Raw genomic sequence first — 27,695 nt, forward strand, 5'->3', positions numbered from 1 at the left:
GATGCTGAGATGGGAGGATCAATTGATCCTGGGAGGCGGAAGATTTGTACCACTCTACTCCAGCCTGGGCGACAAGAGCGAGACACTCTCTCAAAAAAAAAAAAAAAAGACAAAATCTTTGCTTTCATATTGCTTATCATCTAATCAGATTATAACCAAATAAACTAAAAATTATATAAGATGTCAGAATATATTAATTGCTACAGAGGAAAATAGAGAGTAAATGTTGAATAGAGAGCCCTAGGGATGATAAAGAAACATGACTATCATAAAATGATTATCTGTCATGAAAGAAAAATAAAAGGTAGCCACAGGGGAATTGATTCACATATTCAAAGGGGAAATATGGCCCATTACGTCTTGTCAGTGTATATATGGCCTCTACAACCATAGACTTGATTTTTGATGGAAAGACACTGGATTTACCCAAAGAAAAAGAATCTTAAGATTGCTTGTATGAAGAAAGAATATTCTAAGTAACAGGTCCAAGTTTCAGAATCTTAGGTGAGGGAAGGGACTGTTAGAATCAATAACAGTAAAAGGAATGGGGAGGCTTGTGTTTTAGTCTCTTGAAAACAGTGCTAAGGGCCACGAGGCAAGTGAAGCAAATAAAATAAAGCATCAACACAATGACTGTTCCCAGAAGGGCAGTAGGAATGTAATGTCATGGTGAAAAACAGGCACCCACAAGGCTAATGCATTTGTAGGCTGCTTGATGCCAAGAGTCTTTGGCATCACAGTACTTTTGTCCTCTAAATGCCTATTTTATAATTGGCAAAGCCACAAGAAGGGCATTTCCAGGGTGGGACATCTGGTTCATTTTACCCAAGTAAGTCAGCAAGTGTTTACTATTTTGTTGCTTTTTTAAGGGGCCTGTGCATATCCAACAAAGTTCATGATCATAACACATAAGAGCTATACAATCTTGCCATTTTCAGATTTTTTTTTTTGTCCCAATCTATCACCCACGCTGAAGTGCAGTGACGCATCATAGTTCACTGCAGCCTTGGACTCCTGAGTTCAAGCGATCCTCCCACCTTGGACTCCCTCGGATTATAGGTGTGAGCCACTGTACCCAGCCTCTACTATAAATAATCTTGAGCAGTCCAGGGCCTATGGAATTTTGTCCTTCATGTAACAACAGCATCTTATTTTCCATGCCTTTTAGGAAACTAGATAACTGTTTAATCTGAGATATCATTTAAATTTTTTAGAACCTCAGTAATCATGTCATTTGTGTCAAATTCCAAATTCCCCAATATATCATTCATACTTGATTGCATTAATCTTCTATTATGTAATTCTTTGTAAATGTATGCAAACTCTGATGCTGTCAAATAATCCCTGTCTATATATTATTTTAGGAAAAATAATTAAAGAGAGGAAAATCAAACAGATAAAAATGTTTATATAAACAAGGCAACCATTTTCTCCCATTATTCTAAAGCAAATATGTATAAGAATGAACGTTGTGGATGAATAAAGAAAGTATGGCATATACATACAGTGGAACATTATTCCACTGAGTAGAAGGAAATCCTGTCATGTGCAGCAACACAGATGAACCTTGAGGTCACTGTGCTAAGTAAAATAAGCCAATCAGGCCAGGTGTGGTGGCTCATGCCTGTAATCCCAGAACTTTGGGAAGCCAAGATGGGTGGATCATCTGAGGTCAGGAGTTTGAGACCAGCCTGGCCAACACGGTGAAGCCTTGTCTCTACTAAAAATATGGAAATTAGCCAGCTGTGGTGGCGCATGCCTATAATCCCAGCTACTTGGGAGGCTGAGGCAGGAGGATCGCTTGAACCCAGGAGGTGGAGGTTGCAATGAGCTGAAACCATGCCATTGCATTCCAGCCTGAGCAACAAGAGCGAAACTCCGTCTCAAAAATAAAAATAAAAAAATAAGCCAGTCAGAGAAGGACAAATATTGTAGGATTCCACCTGTACATGAAGTATCTAAAATAGTCAAAACTCACAGAAGCAGAAAGTGGAATGATAGTTCTCGGGGGCTGTGGGCTGGGGAATTGGGGAGTTGCTGTTCATAGGGATAGGATTTTAGTCAGGCAAGATGAGAAATTTCTAAAGATCTGTATACATTGGAACTCATAGTTAACAATGCTGTAAACTTCACTGTAGACTTAAAAATTGTTAAGAGGATAGATCTCTTTCTATGTGTTTTTCACTACAGTTTTTTAAAAACTGAACTTTTTTTTTCTTTTTTGAGACAGAGTCTTGCTCTGTCACCCAGGCTGGAGTGCAGTGGTGCGATCTCAGCTCACTGCAACCTCCGCCTCATGGGTTCAAGCAATTCTCCTGCCTCAGCCTCCTGAGTAGCTGAGATTACAGGCACATGCCACCATGCCCAGCTAATTTTTTGTATTTTTAGTAGAGACAGGGTTTCACTATGTTGGCCAGGCTGGTCTTGAACTCCTGACCTTGTGATCCACCCACTTCAGCCTCCCAAAGTAAAAACTGAACTTTAGTCTTGTAAAACTATGTTGAAAGTTATAAGAGATTCGTGACCTTGTTTTGCACCATTTTTTTTTCTTACAAAATCTATGTTGACTCTGTCGGTTAGGTCCTTGGTTGCCTGCAACAAAACCAGCTTGAGAACTTTAATCAAAAAAGAGAGTTACTAGAAGCATGCTTGAGGTGCAGAGACTTGATGGGACGCTGGAGGACCAGACTTGGAATGAATCAAAAGATTACAGGAGTCTGGGCAGTAAGACCTGCAGGAAGCCAGTGTGGTCCCCATGATACTATTGCCCCCTTTCTGCCTGCTCACCCCCTGCCATAAGAAGCTCCAAATGGCCAGTTGGCAGCTTCAGCTGCTAATTCAGTAGAAGCATCATGGGGTTTTCTAGTGAAAGCATTTCTCTCTTGAATACTAAAACCTTTATATCAGCAAAGTTCAGAGTCACAGGGATTAGAGGCAACAAAAAATTTTAGTGACTCATTAAGTGTAATTGTGAGAGGCACCATCACCCTGTTTTCACCCTTTGCTTCCCATACCACAGCTTCTGTTTTTGGGGAAAAAAATACCACCTATTATCTTGTTCACTAATTTAGAGCATAGACCTCCTGAAAGATTATGCTAAAATCTTACAAAGTGTAATTTCCTGGAAATGGGCATACCTACATCTTAATAACCCATCTCACAGTTTTATAGGGCCAGACGCCTCTAGATGATAACAGTGTGATAGGATCAATGAATCCCATAGCCTCAGGCCATTTCCATCTCCACCACTGTTAAATGAATTACTTGATCTGTGGCAATATGTAGGATACCATGACTATGTATAAGGCATTCTGTAAGTTCACAGATGGTGGCACTAACATGGCCTAAATCTACATTGAATATATTACAATGAAGACATATCTATGTCCCCTCCATGATGGTCCCCTAGAGTAAGATACCATATTCAGGATGTCAATAGCTACTGGAAAACTGGGTAGTAAGCCGACCAACCTAGGTAAGAGTAAGTCTATTGAGCCCAGGTACAGCCTCCATCTCTCTACCATGAGTTCAAAGTGGGATCAAAATACTGACTGATAACTGTGGGACAGGACATTTTGTTCCATTATTAAAATTTTTTCATGGAGGGGGCTTTTGGTGGCCATTCGTATAAGATACAAGTATGCACATACTCTAGACTCACCAATATACCTCTTCCTCAGACCTCCAAATTACCTGCCCCCGATCTTATTTTTTACCCAACATGCCAAACCCTTCGCCTCTGCTCATGAATTGGTGTGGATCTTTACCTACATCTCTCCATCTCTTCCTCTGGAAAAAGTAAACAGTGCCAGGTAGCACTAGAAGTTCCACAAATGGAACTTTTCCACTGACCTTCAAGTTCTCCGTTGAGTGGGACTTACTGATGCTAGCATATCATTCAGAGCAATTTGTATGGCATACTTGCATTTTCTTCCTCTTTCATTATAGGGAAATCCGGATAAGGCCATGAGTTGAGAGGGTGCTGTAGGAGTAGATGTGCTGGGTCTGTGAACCTTGTTATTCCAGGTCCATTCAGGTCCCACCCCATATTCCTTCCTGTATATGTGACCTCTCCTTGGTGATGAAGCTCTAGCCTGGTGAATCAGAACACCCAGCTCATTCACGATGGACCTTCAGATTGTATGTCACTGGGTGTTCCACCGTCAGGCATTTAGTCTCTATCAAAGCCAAGTTATAAGCCAATAATTATTTTTCAAAAGTATAATCGTATTTGACAAAGAAAGCATGCTTTTATTCCAAAATGCCACTTCTGTAATTGTCCAGTGGAGGCTTCCTGGGCCTGATGGAGCATCCCAGGCTGCTAGAGTTACTTTAGGCAGGCACCATTAGATCTGATGGACCATGGGCCAAGTGGCGATGTTGCCTGCATTGTCACTTGGACCAGCCAACGGGACTTCTCTTGCTTTCAGCTAGCAGGCTTCTGGTTTTCCTACTTAATGGATCAGAGAAACATATTATACTGATAATGTTTCCTCCAAAATTAAAAGAGGTCCACCAAGTATTATGCATTTTATTTTCTTGGAGGGAGTATAAGATATGGTAACTTTTCTTCTTTGGAGAGGTTTCATCAACATACCCCTGATTCAAGTGCTCCCTTCTCCCAAGAAACCTCACAGAGATTGCTGGCTACTATATTTTCATTGGATATATCTTTAGGATGCATGTATTTCTGAATATATAATTTATCCACCTCCTTCCAACACTGATAGTGCTCATAGCAGTTCAGTGACCTCAGTGTGAGAACATAAGACCACACTAGTAATAGACACAATGTTGGGCACCTTTCTTTTTTTGCACTGCTACTATCTCTTCCCTCAAACTTCCTCAGTCTCTCTGTTGTTTCTTCTGTTTGCAAAGCAACTATATATGTGGCTTAGACTAAATCAACCATTCATTCACTAAGGTGCACCGAGTGCCCACTATGTGCTAGGTACTTGAAAACCAGTTATTCAACAGTGAGCAGTATTGATATGGCACCTGCATGCCTCTGACAATTAGCAAGCCAGTAGGATGGATCCAGAAAGAGGAAAGGAGGGAAAAGGATGCTATACAAGAGTTTGAACACACAGTGATTCTCCCTACAGCCTAAGAAACAGACTCTTCCCAAACAGCAGCCATTTGTCCTTCTATGGAGTAATTAGTAAGAGGGGTAAAGTGTGCCTCCAGTTCTCTTATATGGGGAGAGGAGGGTTGAATGGAACTTCCATTTCTTCCTATAGTAGAAGCCTAAATATGAGGAAAAAAGGAAGAGTTTCTCCTGATATTAGCAGTATTCCTTGGCAGTGTTGAGTGCCCACTTGAGATTGGTTATAATTTATTCATAGTGACACCACCCTGCCTGGTTGAGTGATTTTCCCCAGAAACATTCAGCTGCATGCTGGACTGATCCAGAGATAGAGGTTTCCTAGATGGACATGACAGAGGGATAAGGGCTTGGAAATTGAGATATTTCCAAGAGAACAGTTATAATGATGTCTCATTGAACTCAAGATATGGAAGAAGGCGAAGATCGGAGAGTATTAATGGATAGAAAGTGAGAGAGTTGGTCAATGGATTACAAATCTTGATGAAATTAAAGAATCACCACAGTAAAAAAGGGTACACAGGCTGGCAGGCTGTGAGGTTTTGATATTTTTAGTGGACTATGTAAATTTCCTATTTTGGAGGTAATTAATATTTCTGATGAAAAGGAAATGGATGAGAAAGGAAGAATAGAGAGAAAGGTTTATTAGAGATGAGGAAGTCAAAGAATTTGAGAGGTGACACCAGGCAGTTCATCCAAATGGATGTTGAAATCAGTAAGCAGAATGACAGGAATTGAAACAGAAAGGAAAACAAAGCAAAGTGCTAAAATCTTTAGCACATGGAGAATGACCAAGCAGTTGGCAGATGACAGCAGATGATAGAGCCAGATGGCATAAGCCTGAAAGGAGCAGGGGATTTTTTTTACAAGAGGGGTTGGGAAAGAATAATTATCTGGAAGTTGCACTGGGGAAACGGAAGCCATCTCCTCCTGATCCTAGAGAATGGACAACGTGAGTATGCTACAGGGAAAGGTGTGGTCTCAGGGACCAGAAGTTTTCAATTAAGGAGAGGAGACTGCTCCTTTGGCAATGGGATACGATTTGCTGATAGTGTAGACATCAAAGTATGAAAGAGCCATCAGCTTTCTTTTATAATTAAAACCAGATATTCCACTTGAGAGGGACAAGGGACTGCTAGGAGCTTATAACCCCGATCCCTCTGCTCCAAAATTCACCTTCCCCGTCATCACATCACCCTCACGCTGTATTTAGGGTTTTTGTATCTGCTTCACCATTCTTGCCAGAGAATAGTCTCACCTCTTCATTCCCTCATGACACACATGAGACCGGGTTAGAATCCATGCCATTTATTTCTCTCTTCCTTCCTTGTTTCTATTCTTCTTCTTCTTTTTTTTTATAGAGACGGGGTCTCCCTATGTTGCCCAGGCTCTGTTCTTCTTTTCTTCCCTTCATTCCCCGACCTCACAATTGTTTTCTTTCCCTTAAATCATCCAAATCATTCACTTATTCAGGGAGACTTTTTTTCTTTTTGTTTTTTCTCTTTTCTTTTATTTTTTTGGAAACAGAGTCTCTCTCTGTCAACCAGGCTGGAGTGCAGTGGCACAATCTCAGCTCACTGCAACTTCCACCTCCTGGGTTCAAGCGATTCTCCTGCCTCAGCCTCCCAAGTAACTAGGACTACAGGCATGTGCCACCAATCCCGGCTCATTTTTGTATTTTTGGTAGAGATGGGGTTTCACTATGTTGGCCAGGTTGGTCACAGACTCCTGACCTCTGGTGATCCGCCTGCCTCAGCCTCCCAAAGTGCTGGGATTACAGATGTGAGCCACTGCAGGGGCCCATTCAGGGAGACTTTCAAAGCCTAGAAGGAAATAGATACAAAGTATCATACTACAAGATATTGTTGCTTAAAAAGAATTGTTATTCATCATCAATTCTTGAGTTCCTTACAGGGAGGCCTTCCTACCTAGTGCTTTTAGAATCTGTTCCCTACCTTCTCATAATTCCTTCAAGAACTTCTAGAGACCTAAGTGTCCCAACTTATGGGAGAAAGGTCAAGAGAAAGATAGCTGCTCCCTCAACACCTCTGTAAGACCTGCCTTTCAGTTGGAGTTTCCCATTTGAAGACTTGCTTCTTCCCCCAGATGATTGATAGCAGCAGTGCCCAATTGTTTGAGGAGAAGTACTATCTCCAAGACAACTATACCTGAATCTGAAGCCCCACAGACCCAGACACAGAAACTAGAAACCAGGTTACTACATAGAAATGACAGATGTTACACTGAGTCCTTTTATTCCAACTATTTATTAATAAGGGTTGTTTTATAATGTGTGTTACAGGTACTTTGCCATAATTTTATTCTGTAGGATGATTTGCCAATTGTATTCTAAATGTGTTTTCAAAATTAAATACAATCAGTTAATAGGGTTGCTTATTTTAAAAAGAAAATAAAAGATAAGTTTTTGAACAATAGTATTTCCTAGCCAGGTGTGGTGGCTCATGCCTGTAATCCCAGCACTTTGGGAGGCCAAGGCTGGCGGATCACCTGAGGTCAGGAGTTCGAGACCAATCTGGCCAACATAGTGAAACTTCATCTCTACTAAAAATATAAAAATTAGCTGGGCTTGGTGGTAGGCGCCTGTAATCCCAGCTACTTGGGCGACTGAGGCAGGAGAATAGCTTGAACCCAGGAGGTGGAGGTTGCAGTGAGCCAAGATCATTCCTGTACAAGAAAGAAAGAAAGAAAGAAAGAGAGAAAGAGAGAGAGAGGAAGAGAAGAAAAAAGAAAGAGAGAAAGAAAGAGAGAAAGAAAGAAAGAAGGAAAGAAAGAGAAGGAAGGAAGGAAGGAAGGAAGAAAGGTGTTTTTTACAGTGAAGATGAAAGAGAAAGAAAGAAAGAAAACATAGTATTTCTTACAGTGTAAAACATGCCTCTGTGTAATATATAAGGATTTCAGCATTGAGTTTTCAGCCACAAAAGGCATTTTAAAAATATTCTAGTAGTGGTAAATTAAATGGGTAGGAGGCATAAAAGTAATGCAGACTTGGTGCTGAGTAAATTCAAGCTTTCAGTCTAAGAACACAGCCTTAATTAGATTTCTCTTAAGACACTGCACATCTGCCTAAATTCACACATACAAAGATGAGTGACAAAACAATAACAAATTAGTTATCCCTCAAAGTTAAAATATAGCAACTGCATTATTCATAGCCTGCCAAAGATGGTGGGAGATTTTCTTATTGTCAATTTCTTCTTTTTTTTTTTTTTTTTTTTTTAGACTCTAACCATCGGGTTGGTGAAAAACTCAATCTCTGTATAATACTATAGTCCTTGACAAAAGTTTTTCAAAAATAGCCACTTGGGAATCTCTCTACTAGGAATTCTGAGGAGAAACAGGGAAGCAGGAGAAATAGAAAGAAAGAGGAGGTAAAATGCTTTCTTTGCAGTCCCACAACAAAGCTATTTATGGCATCAGGTCACTGAACCGAGCTGTGATTTCAGCAATGAGAGCAGGTAGGAAAGTATGACGGTACCAAATAACCTGTGAAGCAGGTTCACAAAGATCTTGGTACCTCAGGCAAGTAGTCAGATGAGTTCGCTTAAAGATCATTGACAAACTGGAAACTGAGACACATGGAATATCTGGCTTATACAACATTCAGCACTTATCCTCTCCAATAAAATTAATTAATCCAATATTGGTCAGGCATGGTGGCTCACGCCTGCAATCCCAGAACTTTGGGAGGCCGAGGTGGGTGGATCACGAGGTCAAGAGATCGAGACCATCCTGGCCAACATGGTAAAACCCTGTCTCTACTAAAAATACAAAAATTATCCGGGCATGGTGGCACACACCTGTTAGTCCCAGCTAGTCAGGAGGCTGAGGCAGGAGAATTGCTTGAACCCGGGAAGCGGAGGTTGCAGTGATCTGGGATCACACCACTGCACTCCAGCCTGGCAACAGAGCAAGACTCCGTCTCAAAAAAAAAATAAAAAAAATTCAGTACAACAAACATTTTATAACATCTGTCATTTAACAGGCAATATGATTGACATAACAGCAAACCCAGTCAGCATATTGAGAAAATTAAGATAATCATAATGGCAGTATGCCAGTGGTTCAAAAGAACTATGAGAGAGTACCTGGCCGGGCACAGTGGCTCACACCTGTAATCCCAGCACTTTGGAAGGCCGAGGCGGGTGAATCACGAGGTCAGGAGTTCGAGACCAGCCTGACCAACACAGTGAAACCCCATCTCTTAAAATAAAATAAAATAAAATAAAATAAAATAATAAAATTTTTAAAAAAGAGAGTACCTAAAAGAGAGGTGAGTGACAGGGAAGGCTGCTCAGATGGTGTGATTATTGAGCTGACTATTAAAGCAGAAATAGGAGTTTCCTAGACCCCAAAAGGGGTAGAAGACATTCCAGATAGAGAAAACAACATGTGGAGGGGCAAGAAACATGAAACAGTATAGTCTTGCTGCCTTGCCTCGTGACTCAGCCAGAAAACAGATGGCACAATTGTAGGTTAACTGAAAAGAGTTTAACGAAGTGACTATCTCCAGAAATATGGTTAGCATCAAGGACACTAATAAAAGATGGTGAAGCATTAAGAGATAGCAACAGTGGGAAGCCATTAACCACCTGGTTGAAAGAGACGAGGACAGAACCTGGTGACAGCTGTAGGCATGGGTGATAGTCTACCCAACAGAAACCTTGACTAGAAGCAGAGGAGTACTACCATTGCTAAGCCACAGCCCAGCAAAAGCAAAGAGAGGGATACATACTCTGACTTCTGTTTCCTTCCGTCTCCAGCTGGCGCCTCCCATTGGCTGAAACCCCTGCAAGCCAGAGGGCAAGGGAGTTTGGGACAGCTTTCTGTGAAGGACAGCTTCCTCAGCCCTAGAGAAGGATGGAGACTAGATCTGGAGAGACATTCAGAGAATCGTTAGCACACCTCAGATTCATATCCCAGATCCAGACAGTCTCCTGTTTCTTGAATAGGTATAACACAAGACTACCTGTAACTAATACTGTGACAAGCCAGCTATCTTAATCAGTTTGGGCTGGTATAACAAATTACCACGGAATCGGGGTTTAAACAACAGAAAGTTATCACAATTTTGGAGGCTGGAAGTGGATGATCAGGGAGATCCTGGTGCCAGCGTGGTCAGGTTCCAGTGAGAGCCCTCTTCTGGGCTGCAGACAGCCATCTTGTATTCTCACATGGTAGAAAGAGGACTAGAGAGCTCACTTGGGTATCTTTTCTTAAGGGCACTGATCTCATTCACGAAGGTTCCACCCTCATGACCTGAATTACACCCCAAAGGCCCCGCCTCCTAATACTACCACATTAGGGTTAAGATTTCAACATAAGAATTTCGGAGGGACACAGACATTCGATCCATACTACAGCCCTTGTTTCTTTTTCCTAAATTGATAGAGAGGAGTTCATTAAATTTTATGACGAATGAGATTCTTAAGATCCGGTTTGTTGTACAACCTGTACCCTTCACTCAGTCTTTCAGTATGCCTATTTTTAACCACATTGATGTAATAATCTATCAGATCTTTCAAAGCAAAAACAAATAATCATAAGACAGTATGAGATGACATAGCATGTAAGTGCTTATTTGTCTATCTAAAAATAACTACTACTTTCGTGTTCTGTCAATGTATGAAACTTGCATATTAGTCCCGTTGAATATTTTTGTTCACTTGAGATACCTCATATTTTATTTATAAATTCTAGTTAAATCACATTAAGATATCTTCAAATTTTATTATGGTGCTAGATTGTTGGAAGGAGAAGAAAATGAACAAATTGTCTTTATACAACCTTTTTTCTCTTATTTTTCAGATCAATAACTCGATCTTATTACCGCAACTCAGTTGGTGGATTTTTAGTATTTGACATTACTAATAGACGATCTTTTGAACATGTGAAAGATTGGCTAGAAGAAGCAAAAATGCACGTACAGCCATTTCGGATTGTATTTCTGCTAGTGGGACATAAATGTGATTTAGCTTCACGACGTCAAGTTACAAGGGAAGAAGCTGAAAAACTGTCAGCAGACTGTGGAATGAAGTATATAGAAACCTCAGCAAAGGATGCTACAAATGTTGAAGAATCCTTCACAATCTTGACAAGAGACATATATGAACTTATTAAAAAGGGAGAAATTTGTATTCAGGATGGCTGGGAAGGGGTTAAAAGTGGTTTTGTTCCAAATACTGTGCATTCTTCTGAGGAAGCAGTAAAGCCCAGGAAAGAGTGCTTCTGCTGACTTCAAACATGCCAAAGAACTAACAGGAACAGATTGGGTGTCATTTCAGGATAAATACCAACATTAACAGCAGAATGATGCAATAAAGCATTTAAAAAGGTTACAAACCCACACTAATACTATTTTGTAAGGTATTTGATTCAGAGAGCTATGCTTACTTGTTACACTACCAGATTGGGTATTTTGCTAAATTATCAGGCAAAGCGGACAACCTTTTTCTTGAAACTGGAAAATCTACATAGTTACCTCCATTCTTACTTTGTTAGCATACACTGACCTTAGTTTCCAGATATGTCAATATTACTCATTTTTCTTGACAGTTTGAATGGATTTTTGTACATATATAGTCAATTGAAAAGATTGTATCAGGAATTACTTTCTCTTGAGTTAATTAATATTGAATTCCAAAGTGCATTTGAATATGCACTGTTCACCTGCAGAGTAAACAGTCTCAGAAGTATTCACTAGGACGTAAATAGCAGTTCCTTGTATAAGGTACCAGGCTTTTTCCCCATTCTTTGGAAATGTTTGTCCTCCCTTAATTTTGCCTCAACACAAGAAAATAAGTTTTATGTTCATTTTTGTTCCCTAATTTATTACTCCTAAAAATGCATTATGTTTTACAAAGATATCTAAGGATCAAGCAAAATATTTTAAGCAAATATTTGTAAAATTTAAAACAGAGGACTGCTCACCAAATGTTTGCTTTTTTTTTTTTTTTTTTTTTGAGACAGGGTCTTGTTTTGTCACCCAGGCTGGAGTGCGCAGTGGCGAAATCTTGGCTCCCTGCAACCTCCACTTCCTGGGTTCAAGCGATTCTCAGTACCTTACCTCAGACTCCTGAATAGCTGGAACTGCAGACGTGTACCACCATGCCTGGCTAATTTTAGTATTTTTAGCAGACACAGGGTTTGTCCATGTTGCCCAGGCTGGTCTCCAACTCCTGGCCTCAAGCAATTCACCCACCTTGGCCTCCAAAGTGCTGGGATTACAGGCATGCACCGCCATGCCTTATCTAAATATGAACAGTATACTGTAACAGCAGCAAATGTTCTGCTGTTACAGTATACTGTTCATATTTAGATAAGAAAAGTAAAATTTATTTATATATTGACATTTTCAAAAAATAAATGCAATTTACCTTGAACTATTGTCAAAATTATTAATATAGGTAAACATAGAATGTTTTTAGTAAAAGCATTTTTCTCCAAGTAAATTTCCAAATTTCCTCATTTCCAATACAAAAAGAATGCAGAAGAGATTTTTCTGGACAAGGAAAATTGGCTAGATGTTTGATATATTTAGCCTTCAAATTGCATTTTACAATCTCATCAGTACAAATGAAGATAGAATAATCAATTAAGATGGTAAAATGACTTTTGAGTTTACTGATTTTTAACTTATTGATTAAATTCTCCTGGAAGGGATATTTTGATCATAGTGTCAAATATTTTATAATGTACACTTCTATTCTGTTCTGTAAACTATTCTTAATCACCAAGGAGTACCAAGTGAAGTTTTTTGGATTCATAGGGTTTTTACTGTTAAACTTTAGTTGCTTTATTTGTTTGAAAACCTAAGTAGCATAATAGAAAGAATATTTAATAAGAAATCGGAAAACTTGGTTACCAATATCTAACTATGAGGAAGTCACTTGACCTCTCTAAGCACCATTTTTCTTATCTGTAAAATTAGGCTAATAACCCCATTTATTATTTGTGTTTCATGGAAAATTATTTTGAGAATCTAGTGAATCATGCAAAAAATGCTTTGTAAATAGAGTAAGCATTTTACAGAGTTGAGACTGATATGCTGCTCATGGGCATACTATTATATTTACAATGGGTGAGAATTTTTTTTCTCATGAGTTTTCCTTTCATTCCTATGCAGAGGGAGTAGAAAAAGATGTGTGTTTTCATAGACCCATAGGAATTCTTGATTGTTGCATATCCTCTGCTTATTTGGGGAGGGTGGGGGTGGGGACAGGGTCTTGTTCTGTTGACCAGGGTGGAATGGCATGATCACAGCTTACTGCACCCTGAACTTCCCAGTCTCAAGCAAGCCTCCCACTTCAGCCTCCTGCTAGCTGGGGCCACAGGTGCACACCATCATTCCTGGCTAATTTTTTATTTTTTGTAGAGACGGGGTCTCATACTTCAGGGCACAGCAATCCTTCCAGCTTGGTGTCCCAAAGTGCTGGAATTACAGGCGTGACCCTCCCGTGCCTGGCTTCCTCTGCTTTTTTTTACCCTGAACTATTGTTCTGGCCAAGTGGAAATAATAGAGGGATGTTCCTGCAGACAGCCTAATCAAAAGTCATGTTTGTGCTTTTTGTGCATCTTTGAAGTAGATATTTACTTGTATTTTCAAATACTTGTACATTTTCTAGGTTCATGTATTTTTAATTGTGCTTATGGAGAGAATATAAATTATAACTATATAAGGTATGAATATTTATATTGTCAGTATTTTCTTGATATCCTTAGGTTAATTTCACGAGTTTAAACCATAATTAACCAAATGAGAAAATACTTGTTCCCCAAAATGTAAAGTAGTCCATTTTACTGTTACAGTTTTCAATCTTAAATGACAATTTCCTATCAATCCAAAATGGCATAAACCCAAACATTGATAATCTAACAGCAGTTTAAAGTACAGTCACTTGTGCCTACTTCTAAAGTTAAATAGCTAAAACAAAGTGTGAATTAAATTTCAGTGGACACTCTTTATAATACTAAGATCGGGAGAGACTAATACTTGGGCTGAAGGATATCATGTGTTCCAAGATTTAAAACAGAACTAAAGAACCAGAAGAAACAAACAGGAAGTCAGGGCCGGAAGTTCAATGCATGAGCAGAAGGAAGTCTAGAACTCGTCTCATAGCACCTTGTTCACCACACTGTGCTTGGTGTGTGTGTGTATCGGGTGGGGGGAGGGGGAGATAGGAGGAAGATGTCAAGAAAAGGGCAAATGTGTTCTAACTGAATCCACAAAATATAAAATAGGGTTAAATAATTTTTATATTACAGAGGAGCTATTTATGGTAAAACAATAGTAAAGTGAACAATGATGACTGCAAAAATCTGACTGCTTGTACAAGATTGCCAAACATTTGTCTAACCTTAGCCAGTTATCTTTATGCATTTATATATATATATAAAAAATAGCTGACCTATTTTCTTACACATCGTTATAGAGAATATGGATAATAATGCCAAAATAGTGAAATTATTTGCTCCAGGCAAAATGCTTTTACCAAGTTTCTTAGAAATCAAATATATTTGATTTTATATTAGTTATTTTATTTAAAATTTAATTTAAATTTAAAATTAATAAATGATGTAGCTAATTACTAAATAGTTTAAGTAAATGTGGGGTTTTTTTGTGACAGATTCTTGCTCTGTCTCCCAGGCTGGAATGCAGTGTGTGATCTCAGCTCACTGCAACTTCCGCCTCCCGGGTTCAAGCAATTCTCCTGCCTCAGCCTCCAGAGTAGCTGGGATTACAGGAATGCACCACCACGTCCGGCTAATTTGGTATTTTTTTTTAGTAGAGACAAGGTTTCTCCAAGCTGATCAGGCTGGTGTCAAACTCCTGACCTCGGGTGATCCGCCCACCTTGGTCTCCCAAAGTGCTGGGATTACAGGCGTGAGCCACAGCACCCGGCCTAATTTTTGTATTTTGAGTGGAGATGTGGTTTCACCATGTTGGCCAGGCTGGTTTCCAACTCCTGACCTCAAGTGATCCACTGGCCTCGGACTCCCAAAGTGCTGGGATTACAGACATGAGCCACCAGCACCGTAAATATGATTTTTTTAAAAAAGAATGAAAACTGTCCAATCTTTATCGTAAACTTGTTTCTGATGGAAACTGCTCATCTTGAACTGCATTCATACTCCCAATTCATGTAGTAATGTGATGGTAAGTGTAAGCCAAAATGTTTAATCAGAATTTTTTTTTTTCTTTTAAATGGTGTTTCACCATGATGGCCAGGCTGGTCTTCAACTCCTGACCTCAGGTGAGATCCACCCACCTCGGCTTCTCAAAGTGCTAGGATTACAAGTGTGAGCCACCGTGCCTGGCCTAATCAGAATGTTTTTAAACATGGCCTTTATATACATAATAGTGGCAAACAAGATTTCCTGAGCCTGGAAACTTGAGGGGTTATTCTAGGTTTTCAAAAGCCTCAAGCATTCCATGCCTTTTTGGGTGGCAACCAAAATAGTCTTTTATATTATTGTTTAGAAAACTTTACCAGAACAAAGTCTTTGTATCCAACTTTACGTCATTAAAAAATGAATCTGTGGATTAATAAAATCATTTTAAGAATATTTTTGTTTGATTGTATACTGCACTTGGTTCAGTTAAGAACAGAGCTTTCAAAGCAGCTTTAAAGAGTGCACTGTATTTGAATAATTTCCTTAGTTCTCATACAGTGAGAAGAACTGGCAAGACTAAAGATCCATTCACAAACTTACTCATTTGTTTCTCAGTAACTATCTAGAAAGATTTCACTTGGAAATGCAAAGGAAACATGTAGTGTTTTTTTAAGAAAAAACAAAGATCCTCTTTCAGCACAGGGTGCTGAAAAAAGAAAAAAACTGAAAGACTACAAGGGTTTTACTTTTTGTTTGTTTGTTTTTTAGAGACAGAGTCTTGTTCTGTCACCTAGGCTGGAGTGCAGTGACCTCAGACTCCTGGTCTCAAGCGATCCTCCCACTCCAGCCTCCCAAAGTTCTGGGATTACAGGCATGAGTCACCACGCCCAGCCTATAAAGGCTTTAATCTTAGATTCTATGTATTTTTAAGTGGTAGGATACAATCCCAACCAGAAGTTAACTCTTGGAAATTTCACAGCTGATAAATAGTCATCTCTGCTTAGAATCTTTCTCAACTATGAATATTTTCACCATACTTTACTGAGCTACTGATCTTCACTTGATCTTAACAGACTGATCTCCCGAACCTTAATGAACTGCTGCATGACCTGGTATTTCTATACTGCTAATGACTGATGCAAGTAGACACATGACTGATGAGCTGTGACAATCTATATCAATCATTACACAGTCTAGTTCACTTCCTGCACATAATCATGGTAGAAAATAAATGGAAACAAAATTTTAAGGTATAAAAATTTTGTGTACCTTGTTATTATTTCTGGGTAAATTTTTTGTCTTTTTAAAAAAATAGTGCCTAAAACATTGTCTTATCTGTGTGACATTCAGTGACTACTAATTGATGGTTATTGTGTTGAGTTACTCATTTTAAATGTGGGTTCCACATACTTGGTTTCAGTTTATACATTTCATGGAAGAATAAACATGTTTTATCATCATCATCTCTTGGCATTTTTTTTTTCAGGATGACAGCCAATGGAAGTAGGATAAGTGTAAACTTTTTGAAGTATGTTATTAATGTTATCTGATTTTAAATAATGAATAAAAGAATGAGAATGAGAACTATGATTGTCATGGAATTATCACAGTATCTACCTTTAACAAGCCGTCTTTAATGGTGCTTTTAAAATAGAAACAACTATTTAACTGCAATTTTGTGTGTATGTATTTACAAATGAAGTGCACACAAGAGTCAATTCAAGATCCATAATACCTTACATATTACATTATGCTGTGGTGGAATGTGGGGTAGAACCCCATAATCAGACATCAATATTTATACGGCAAATGTATGAATATTCACACCATAAGAGTAAATAGCCTGTCATCAGTTTGGGTCAGATTTTTGTTGCCAAATGAGTTATAAAAAGAATCTTCATTTTTTCAGAGCTTTTTGGATTTCAGAATTGCAAAAAACAGCCATGTACTATGTACTCTGCCTTTTACTATGCTTTAACAGATATTTCAAAATTTGTAACTTTTCTCTTTTTGGCTCATCTTTGTCAGGCTTCAGCCTTGCAGGTAGTGGGAGCTAATGAAATTTTGAATTGAGCTGTTAAATCACACGGAAAATATTCATACCTTCTCCATAACCAGTTACCCATGTAAAATGTTGACCACAGTGCTTGGCACATAGTTTTTATTATTATTTTTGTTTTATTTTTTATTTTATTTTTATTTTATTTATTTATTTAAGACACAATTTCGCTCTTCTTGGCCAGGCTGGAGTGCAATGGCCTGATCTCGGCTCACTGTAACCTCCACCTCCCGGGTTCAAATGATTCTCCTGCCTCAACCTCCCAAGTACCCGGGATTACAGGCGCCCGCCACCACTCCCAGCTAATTTTTCTATTTTTAGTACAGACAGGGTTTCTCCATGTTGGTCAGGCTGGTCTTGAACCCCTAACCTCAGATGATCTGCCCACCTTGGCCCCCCAAAGTGCTGGGATTACAGGTGTGAGCCACTGTGCCCGGTCTATTTTATTTATTTATTTATTTATGAGAGAGTTTTGCTCTTGTTGCCCAGGCTGGAGAGCAATGGTGTAATCTCAGCTCACTGCAACCTCCACCTCCCTGATTCAAGTGATTCTCCTGCCTAAACCTCCCGAGTAGCTGGGATTACAGGCGCCTGCCACCTCGCCCACCTAATTTTTTGTATTTTTAGGAGAGATGGGGTTTCACCATGTTGGCCAGACTGATCTTGAACTTCTGACCTCAGGTGGTCTGCCTACCTCAGCCTCCCAAAGTGCTGGGATTACAGGCATGAGCCACTGCTCCCGGCCCTGTTTTATTCTTAGTATCATTCTTATTATAATCACTAAATTGTCAAGAAGCCAACCTTAATCCTTATAGTTGACTAGAAACTGTCGATAATGGCTCTCTGGCTAGTTCATTTTAAGTGGTCATGACTCCTTGAAATGGCCTGATTCTTACAGAAGAATACTTCAGTAGTTCCCTAAAGGACCTAGAGCTCCTGGGGATTGCTCATCATCAACAACAGCATCTGGCCAGACGGACAGGAGCTTGAAGGAGTGTCCCAACAGCAGCACTGCAAATTCGCCAGCAGGAAGAGTTAGTCCATGTGCCCAGTGTGGTAAGAACTGTGGGTCAGAGGACGAGGCTTTTAGTTTGCATAAAATGATTATCACTAGCATCATTTTCTAAATTTTTTTTTTGGTAACAACTTTGACATATAATTTACATGTCATACAATTAAACCATTTAAAATGTACAATTCAGTGCATGTTTGTCCACTTTTGCATTGCTTTAAAGAAATACCAGGCTGGGCACAGTGGTTCACGCCTGTAATCCCAGCATTTTGGGAGGTTGAGGCAAAAAGATTACTTGAAACTTGAGGCCAGTGGTTTAACACTAGCCAGGGCAGCATAGTGAGATCCCATCTCTACAAAATAGTTTTTTTTTTTTTTTTTTCTTTTTCTTTTTTTTTTTTTTTTTTTTTAAAGACAGGGTTTCACCATGTTGGCCAGGCTGGTTTTGAACTCCTGACCTCAGGTGATCCGCCCACCTTGGCCTCCCAAAGTTCTGAGATTACAGGCATGAGCCTCCACGCCTGGCCACAAAATAGCTTTTTAAAAATTAGCTGTGCGTAGTGGCACACACCTCTGGTCCCAGCTCCTTGGGAGGCTGGAACCCACCAGGCCCTACCTCCAACATTTGGATTACATTTCAACATGAGATTTGGAGGGGACGAAATATCCAAACCATATCACAGTGGTTTTTAGTATATTCAGTTGTGCAACCATCAACATAATCTATTTTAAAACATTTTTATGACCTCAAAAAGAAATCCCTGTACCTTTAGCTATCATCCCAACACTCCTCATCCCCCAGCTGTACCATTTCCAGCACCAGAGTCCTAAACAACCACTAATCTACTCTCCCTGTCTCTATACTTGCCTATACTGGATATTTCACATAGATGTCAGGTAGGAGGTGGGACTCAACTTGGAGGCGGGGCTCGAACACTGGACCAAATTGAGGACTAGCTCAAACAGGTACTGGGTAGAAGCAGCTGTCCGTAAGACACACCCACCAGTATGCCCTGTCAATTTAGCATTGCTGTGGCAACACATAGAAGTTACCACCCCTCTCCGTGGCAACAACCTGGAAGTTACCTCCCTTTTCCTAGAAATTTCTGTATAATCAGCCCCTTAATTTGCATATAATTAAAAGTGAGTGTAGGCTGGGCGTGGTAGCTCACGCCTCTAATCCCAGCACTTTGGGAGGCCGAGGCAGGTGGATCACCTGAGGTCAGAAGTTCCAGACCAGCCTGGACAACATGGTAAAATTCCATCTCTATTAATCATACAAAAATTAGCTGGGCGTGGTGGCAGGCACCTGCAATCCCAGCAACTCAGGAGGGCTGAAGCCGGAGAATCACCTGAACCTGGGAGGCGAAGGTTGCAGTGAGCAGAGATCACGCAATTGCACTCCAACCTGGGCAGCAGAGCGAGACTCCATCTCAAAAAAAAAAAAAGGTGCGTATAAATATGAATGCAGACCTGCCCCTAAGCTGCTTCCCTGGGCACATTGCCTACGAGGTAGCCCTGTTTTGCAAGGAGCAGTATCCATGCTGCTGCTCACCACTGCTTCAATACAAGTTACTGTCTAACACCTTCACTTGCCCTTAAATTCTTTCCTGAGTGAAGCCAAGAAACTGCCTGGACTAAGCCCCAATTGGGGAGTTTGCTGGTCCTGCATCAGATAGAGTCATATAGTGTGTGGTCTATTGTGACCAGCTTCTTTCAATTAGCATAATGTTTTCAAAGTAGTAGCACCTGACCAGGTGTGGTGGCTAACACCTGTAATCCCAACACTTTGGGAGGCTGAGGTGGATGGATCATCTGAAGTCAGGAGTTTGAGACCAGCTTGGCCAACGTGATGAAACTCCATCTCTACTAAAAATTCAAAATTAGCTGGGCATTGTGGTGGGCACCTGTAATCCCAGCCACTTGGGAGGCTGAGACAGGAGAATCTCTTGAACCCAGGAGGTGGAGGTTGCAATAAACCGAGATCATGCCATTGCATTCCAGCGTGGGCAACAGAACGAGCCTCCATTTCAAAATAAGTCAAAGTAGTAGCATCATTTTAATAATAATTTTCCCATTATGTAATAAATACTAGTTCATCGTACAAAATTTGGAAAATATAGAAAAATAGAAAGATGGAGAGAAAGCATCATTAGACTATCTCCAGGTAATTATTTTTTGTAGAGATGGGATCTCCCTATCTATGTTGCCCAGGCTGGTCTGGAACTCATGGGCTCAAGCAATCCTCCCACCTCAGCCTCCCAAAGTGCTGTGAATACAGACATGAGACACCATACCTGACCTGGAAAATCATTTCTTTACTTCCAATAACAGACATTAAGATTGTTTCCAGAGCCAGATGTGGTTGCTCATGCCTATAATCCCAGCACTTTGGGACGCCAAGAGAGGGAGATTGCTTGAGTCCAGGAGTTCTGGCAACATAGTGAGACCCTGTCTCAAAAAAAGAAAAAAAATTAGCAGGCATGGTGGCACACACCTGTGGTCCCAGATACTTGGAAGTCTGAGGTGGGAGGATCACTTGAGTCTGGGAGGTTGAGGCTGCAGTGAGCTGAGATCACGCCACTGCAGTCCAGCCTGAGCCACATAGAGACACTATCTTTAAAAAAAATTATAAGAACATTTATCTCCCTCAGATCCTCATTAATACTAAATAATCACAAAACCTGATACATTGACAAATGACGGGCAAAAAAATTCCCATTTAATTTACATTTTTCTGTTCTTCTGAGTATATTAGCTTTCATAAAATTTATTGATCGTTTGTATTCCTTTGATGAATTGCCTTTTTGTATCCTCTTCCAATTTTCTGTTGGATTTTTCTTTTTCTTTTTTTGGGGGGTGGGTACCAAATTTCTTTATCTGAAGGAATGGTAGAAAGAACTTAAGTGGATGTTTTGGTACAACTTACAGAAAAGGTAAAGGAAACCCCAATATGCATGCACTGCCTTGGTGACCAGGGAAGTCACCCCGTGGCTATGGGGAAATTAGCCTAAGGCTTAGCTTTCATTATCACTGTCTCCCAGGGTGTACTTGTCAAAGAAATATTCTGCCAAGTCAGACTGGGGTGCTCCCGTCTTGCGTAAGTTGGTCACGTGGTCACCCAATTCTTTGATGGATTTCACCTGCTCATTCAGGTAATGCGTCTCAATGAAGTCACACAAATGGGGGTCATTTTTGTCAGTGGCCAGTTTGTGCAGTTCCAGTAGTGACTGATTCACATTTTTTTCCAAACGTAATGCACACTGCATCGCATTCAGCCCGCTCTCCCACTCATCATGGTCTGGTTTCTTGATATCCTGAAGGAAGATGCGGCCACCTCGTTGGCTCTGCAGCTTCATCAGTTTCTCGGCATGTTCCCTCTCCTGGTGAGACTGGTGAAGAAAGTACTTAGCAAAGTCCTTCAAAGCCACATCATCGCGGTCAAAGTAGTAAGACATGGCCAGGTAAACATAGGAGGCGTAGAGCTCCAGGTTGATCTGGCGGTTGATGGCGGCCTCTGAATCCTGGTGGTAGTTCTGGCGCACCTGCGAAGGTGATGCGGTCGTCATGGCGGCGGCTAAGGAGAGGCGATGGCTGCGCGGCGCTGGAGAGGCGGCGGGGACCTTGGGGCGGTCCGAGGACGCGGGTGTGGAGGTGACGGAGGGCTGGCTGTGGGCGGACGGCCGGGGTGGGGGACGAGCGCCGGGTTCCGTCCAAGCACTGTTGAAGCAGGAAACCGTGTCGACTCTTGGCGAAGAATGTCTCTAGAATTTTTCTTATTGATTTTTTAGGAATACCTCTATACTATAGACAGAAATAATTTTTCTTTTTTTTTTTTCCTTTTTTTTTTTATTGCATTTTAGGTTTTGGGGTACATGTGAAAAACATGCAAGGTTGTTGCATAGGTGCATACGTGGCAGTGTGATTTGCTGCCTTCCTCCCCTTCACCCATATCTGGCATTTCTCCCCATGCTATCCCTCCCCAACTCCCCCCCGCGCTGTCCCCCCCACTCCCCCACAACAGACCCCCGTGTATAGTGCTCCCCTCCCTGTGTCCATGTGTTCTCCTTGTTCAACACCCGCCTATGAGTGAGAACATGTGGTGTTTGATTTTGTGTTCTTGTGTCAGTTTGCTGAGAATGATGGTTTCCAGGTTCATCCATGTCCCTACGAAGGACGCGAACTCCTCGTTTTTAATGGCTGCATAATATTCCATGGTGTATATGTGCCACATTTTTCCTGTCCAGTCTATCATCGATGGGCATTTGGGTTGGTTCCAGGTCTTTGCTATTGTAAACTGTGCTGCTATGAACATTCGTGTGCATGTGTCCTTATCGTAGAACGATTTATAATCCTTTGGATATATGCCCAGTAATGGGATTGCTGGGTCAAATGGAATTTCTATTTCTAGGTCCTTGAGGAATCGCCACACTGTTTTCCACAATGGTTGAACTAATTTACACTCCCACCAACAGTGTAAAAGTGTTCCTATTTCTCCACATCCTCTCCAGCATCTGTTGTCTCCAGATTTTTTAACGATCACTATTCTAACTGGTGTGAGATGGTATCTCAATGTAGTTTTGATTTGCATTTCTCTAATGGCCAGTGATGATGAGCATTTTTTCATATGTTTGTTGGCCTCATGTATGTCTTCTTTTGTAAAGTATCTGTTCATATCCTTCACCCACTTTTGAATGGGCTTGTTTGTTTTTTTTCTTGTAAATCTTTTTTAGCTCATTGTAAATTCTGGATATCAGCCCTTTGTCAGATGGGTAGGCTGCAAAAATTTTTTCCCATTCTGTTGGTTGTCGATTCACTCTATTGACTGTTTCTTTTGCTGTGCAGAAGCTGTGGAGTTTGATTAGGTCCCATTTGTCTATTTTGGCTTTTGTTGCCAATGCTTTTGGTGTTTTGGTCATGAAGTCCTTGCCTACGCCTATGTCCTGAATGGTTTTGCCTAGGTTTCCTTCTAGTGATTTTATGGTGTTAGGTCTTATGTTTAAGTCTTTAATCCATCTGGAGTCAATTTTAGTGTAAGGTGTCAGGAAGGGGTTGAGTTTCTGCTTTCTGCATATGGCTAGCCAGTTTTCCCAACACCACTTATTGAACAGGGAATCCTTTCCCCATTGCTTGTTTTTATCAGGTTTGTCAAAGATCAGGTGGTTGTAGATATGTTGTGTTGCCTCCGACGCCTCTGTTCTGTTCCATTGGTCTATATCTCTGTTTTGGTACCAGTACCATGCTGTTTTGATTACTGTAGCCTTGTAGTAGAGTTTGATGTCTGGTAGTGTGATGCCTCTCGCTTTGTTCTTTTTGCTTAGAATTGACTTGGCTATGCGGGCTCTCTTTTGGTTCCATATGAAGTTTAAGGTGGTTTTTTCCAGTTCTGTGAAGAAGGTCATTGGTAGCTTGATGGGGTTAGCATTGAATCTATATATTACTTTGGGCAGTATGGCCATTTTCACGATATTAATTCTTCCTAACCATGAACATGGAATGTTTCTCCATCTGTTTGTGTCCTCTCTTATTTCGTTGAGTAGTGGTTTGTAGTTCTCCTTGATGAGGTCCTTTACATTCCTTGTTAGTTGTATTCCTAGGTATTTTATTCTCTTTGTAGCAATTGTGAATGGCAGTTCGTTCTTGATTTGGCTCTCTTTAAGTCTATTATTGGTGTATAGGAATGCTTGTGATTTTTGCACGTTGATTTTGTATCCTGAGACTTTGCTGAAGTTGCTTATCAGTTTCAGGAGATTTTGGGCTGAGATGATGGGGTCTTCTAGATATACAATCATGTCATCTGCAAATAGAGACAATTTGACTTCCTCCTTTCCTAATTGAATACCCTTTATTTCTTTTTCTTGCCTGATTGCTCTGGCTAGAACTTCCAGTACTATATTGAATAGGAGTGGTGAGAGAGGGCATCCTTGTCTAGTGCCAGATTTCAAAGGGAATGCTTCCAGTTTTTGCCCATTCAGTATGATATTGGCTGTCGGTTTGTCGTAAATAGCTTTTATTATTTTGAGATACGTTCCGTCGATACCTAGTTTATTGAGGGTTTTTAGCATAAAGGACTGTTGAATTTTGTCGAAGGCCTTCTCTGCATCGATTGAGATAATCATGTGGTTTTTGTCTTTGGTTCTGTTTATGTGGTGAATTACATTTATAGACTTGCGTATATTGAACCAGCCTTGCATCCCCGGGATGAATCCTACTTGATCATGGTGGATAAGCTTTTTGATGTGCTGTTGTAATCGGCTTGCCAGTATTTTATTGAAGATTTTTGCATCTATGTTCATCATGGATATTGGCCTGTAGTTTTCTTTTCTTGTTGAGTCTCTGCCAGGTTTTGGTATTAGGATGATGTTGGTCTCATAAAATGATTTGGGAAGGATTCCCTCTTTTTGGATTATTTGGAATAGTTTCAGTAGGAATGGTATCAGTTCCTCTTTGTATGTCTGGTAGAATTCTGCTGTGAACCCATCTGGACCTGGGCTTTTTTTGGGTGGTAGGCTCTTAATTGCTGCCTCGACTTCAGACCTTGTTATTGGTCTATTCAGGGTTTCGACTTCTTCCTGGTTTAGGCTTGGGAGGAGGCAGCTGTCCAGGAATTTATCCATTTCCTCCAGGTTTTCTAGTTTATGTGCATAGAGTTGTTTGTAATAATCTCTGATGATGGTTTGAATTTCTGTGGCATCTGTGGTGATATCCCCTTTGTCATTTTTTATTGCATCTATTTGATTATTCTCTCTTTTCTTTTTTATTAGTCTGGCTAGTGGTCTGTCTATTTTGTTGATCTTTTCAAAAAACCAGCTCCTGGATTTATTGATTTTTTGAAGGGTTTTTCGTGTCTCTATCTCCTTCAATTCTGCTTTGATCTTAGTTATTTCTTGTCTTCTGCTAGGTTTTGAGTTTTTTTGATCTTGCTCCTCTAGCTCTTTCAATTTTGACGATAGGGTGTCAATTTTAGATCTCTCCTTTCTTCTCATGTGGGCACTTATTGCTATATATTTTCCTCTAGAGACTGCTTTAAATGTGTCCCAGAGATTCTGGTATGTGGTGTCTTCATTCTCGTTGGTTTCGAAGAACGTCTTTATTTCTGCCTTCATTTCATTGTTTATCCAGTCAACATTCAGGAGAAAGTTGTTCATTTTCCATGAGGCTGTGCGGTTCTGGGTTGGTTTCTGAATTCTGAGTTCTAACTTGATTGCACTGTGGTCTGAGAGACTGTTTGTTATGGTTTCTGTTCTTTTGCATTTGCTGAGGAGTTATTTACTTCCAATTATGTGGTCAATTTTAGAGTAGGTGTGATGTGGTGCTGAGAAGAATGTATATTCTGTGGATTTGGGGTGGAGAGTTCTGTAAATGTCTATTAGGTTTGCTTGTTCCAGGTCTGAGTTCAAGTCCTGGATATCCTTGTTAATTTTCTGTCTCGTTGATCTGTCTAATATTGACAATGGTGTGTTGAAGTCTCCCACTATTATTTTGTGGGAGTCTAAGTCTCTTTGTAAGTCTTTAAGAACTTGCCTTATGTATCTGGGTGCTCCTGTATTAGGTGCATATATATTTAGGATCGTTAGCTCTTCTTGCTGCATTGATCCTTTTACCATTATGTAATGTCCTTCTTTGTCTCTTTTGATCTTTGTTGCTTTAAAGTCTATTTTATCAGAGATGAGAATTGCAACTCCTGCTTTTTTTTGCTCTCCATTTGCTTGGTAAATCTTCCTCCATCCCTTTATTTTGAGCCTTTGTGTATCCTTGCATGCGAGATGGGTTTCCTGGATACAGCACACTGATGGGTTTTGGCTTTTTATCCAATTTGCCAGTCTGTGTCTTTTGATTGGGGCATTTAGTCCGTTTACATTTAGGGTTAATATTGTTATGTGTGAATTCGATCCTGTCATTTTGGTGCTAGGTGGCTGTTTTGCCCTTTGGTTGATGCAGATTCTTCATTGTGTTGATGCTCTTTACCTTTTCGTGCGTTTTTGGAGTGGCTGGTACTGGTTGTTCTTTTCTATGTGTAGTGCCTCCTTCAGGAGCTCTTGTAGAGCTGGTCTGGTGGTGATGAACTCTCTGAGTTCTTGCTTGTTCACAAAGGATTTTATTTTTCCTTCACTTATGAAGCTTAGTTTGGCTGGATACGAAATTCTGGGTTGAAAGTTCTTTTCCTTAAGGATGTTGAATATCGGCCCCCACTCTCTTCTGGCCTGTAGGGTTTCTGCTGAGAGATCTGCTGTGAGTCTGATGGGTTTTCCTTTGTGGGTAACCCGACCTTTCTCTCTGGTTGCCCTTAGTATTTTCTCCTTCATTTCAACCCTGGTGAATCTGATGATTATGTGCCTTGGGGTTGCCCTTCTAGAGGAATATCTTTGTGGTGTTATTTCCTGGACTTGAATATTGGCCTGCCTTGCTAGGTTGGGGAAGTTTTCCTGGATAATATCCTGAAGAGTATTTTCCAGCTTGGATGCATTCTCTTCGTCACATTCAGGTACACCTATCAAACGTAGATTAGGTCTTTTCACATAGTCCCATATTTCTTGTTGACTTTGTTCATTCCTTTTTACCCTGTTTTCTCTAATCTTGCCTTCTCGTTTTATTTCATTGAGTTGATCTTCGACCTCTGATATCCTTTCTTCTGCTTGGTCAATTCGGCTGTTGAAACTTGTGCATGCTTCACGAAGTTCTCGTGTTGTGTTTTTCAGCTCCATCAATTCGCTCATATTCCTCTCTAAGTTGTCCATTCTTGTTAGCATTTCGTCAAGTCTTTTTTCAAGGTTCTTAGTTTCTTTGCATTGGGTTAGAACATGTTCTTTTAGCTCATGGAAGTTTCTTATTATCCACTTTCTGAAAGCTGATTCTGTCATTTCATCACACTCATTCTCCATCCAGTCTTGTTCCCTTGCTGGTGAGGAGTTGTGATCCCTTGTAAGAGGAGAAGTGTTCTGGTTTTGGGTGTTTTCATCCTTTTTGCGCTGGTTTCTTCCCATCTTTGTGGATTTATCCACCTGTTGACTTTGTAGTTGTTGTCTTTCTGATTTTGGTAATTTTAAGTCTGCTGTGGCAGAACTCATAAACCCCCTGCTCTTCCCCCCAGGTGTTCTGTCCCAGGGAGTTACGGTTTTATGATGTTCCCCTGTGCGCTTGCTGTTTTCCCTGCCCACAAGGTGGCAGCCTAGTCACACTCAGGCTGCAGAGGCTTCGCTAAGCTGCTGTGGGCTCCACCCAGCTTCCGTGTGAACTTCTGGGTGTAGTTAGAACTGCTTCCGCTATGTTTGCCCGCCCCTGTAGTGACGGAGTCTCTGTAGTGGCGGGTTGCCTTGGTAGATTGCCCTGGGAACAGCAGGGTGCCTATGGAGAACGACCCTCCTCCACAGAGCTGGACCGTCCCGGTT

General features: G+C 40.5%; 2 protein-coding genes across 2 annotated transcripts in view; one reads left to right on the top strand and one right to left on the bottom strand.

Annotated features, from left to right (window-relative positions):
* RAB39A (RAB39A, member RAS oncogene family) overlaps positions 1-16,819 on the top strand; it is a 37,457-nt gene extending 20,638 nt beyond the window's left edge. The window contains exon 2 of the mRNA XM_012474604.2: positions 10,931-16,819. Coding sequence (XP_012330027.1) covers positions 10,931-11,357 — 427 coding nt within the window. The 3' untranslated portion in view covers positions 11,358-16,819. The remainder of the gene's footprint in view (positions 1-10,930) is intronic.
* A 4,404-nt stretch (positions 16,820-21,223) lies between these two features.
* On the bottom strand, positions 21,224-21,875 carry LOC105732485 (ferritin heavy chain-like). Its single transcript, XM_064375303.1, has one exon. The coding sequence runs from the start codon at positions 21,873-21,875 to the stop codon at positions 21,324-21,326; it is 552 nt and encodes a 183-aa protein (XP_064231373.1). The 3' UTR covers positions 21,224-21,323.
* Positions 21,876-27,695: the final 5,820 nt, after the last annotated feature.

This window comes from Aotus nancymaae, unplaced genomic scaffold, assembly GCF_030222135.1.
Source record: "Aotus nancymaae isolate 86718 unplaced genomic scaffold, 86718_ANA_hifiasm-v0.15.2.pri h1tg000012l, whole genome shotgun sequence".
NCBI lineage: Eukaryota > Metazoa > Chordata > Mammalia > Primates > Aotidae > Aotus > Aotus nancymaae.

Bases quoted from the DNA above. Each gene is read 5' to 3' on its own strand.
- LOC105732485 (XM_064375303.1), bottom strand. From the start codon at position 21,875: ATGACGACCGCATCACCTTCGCAGGTGCGCCAGAACTACCACCAGGAT.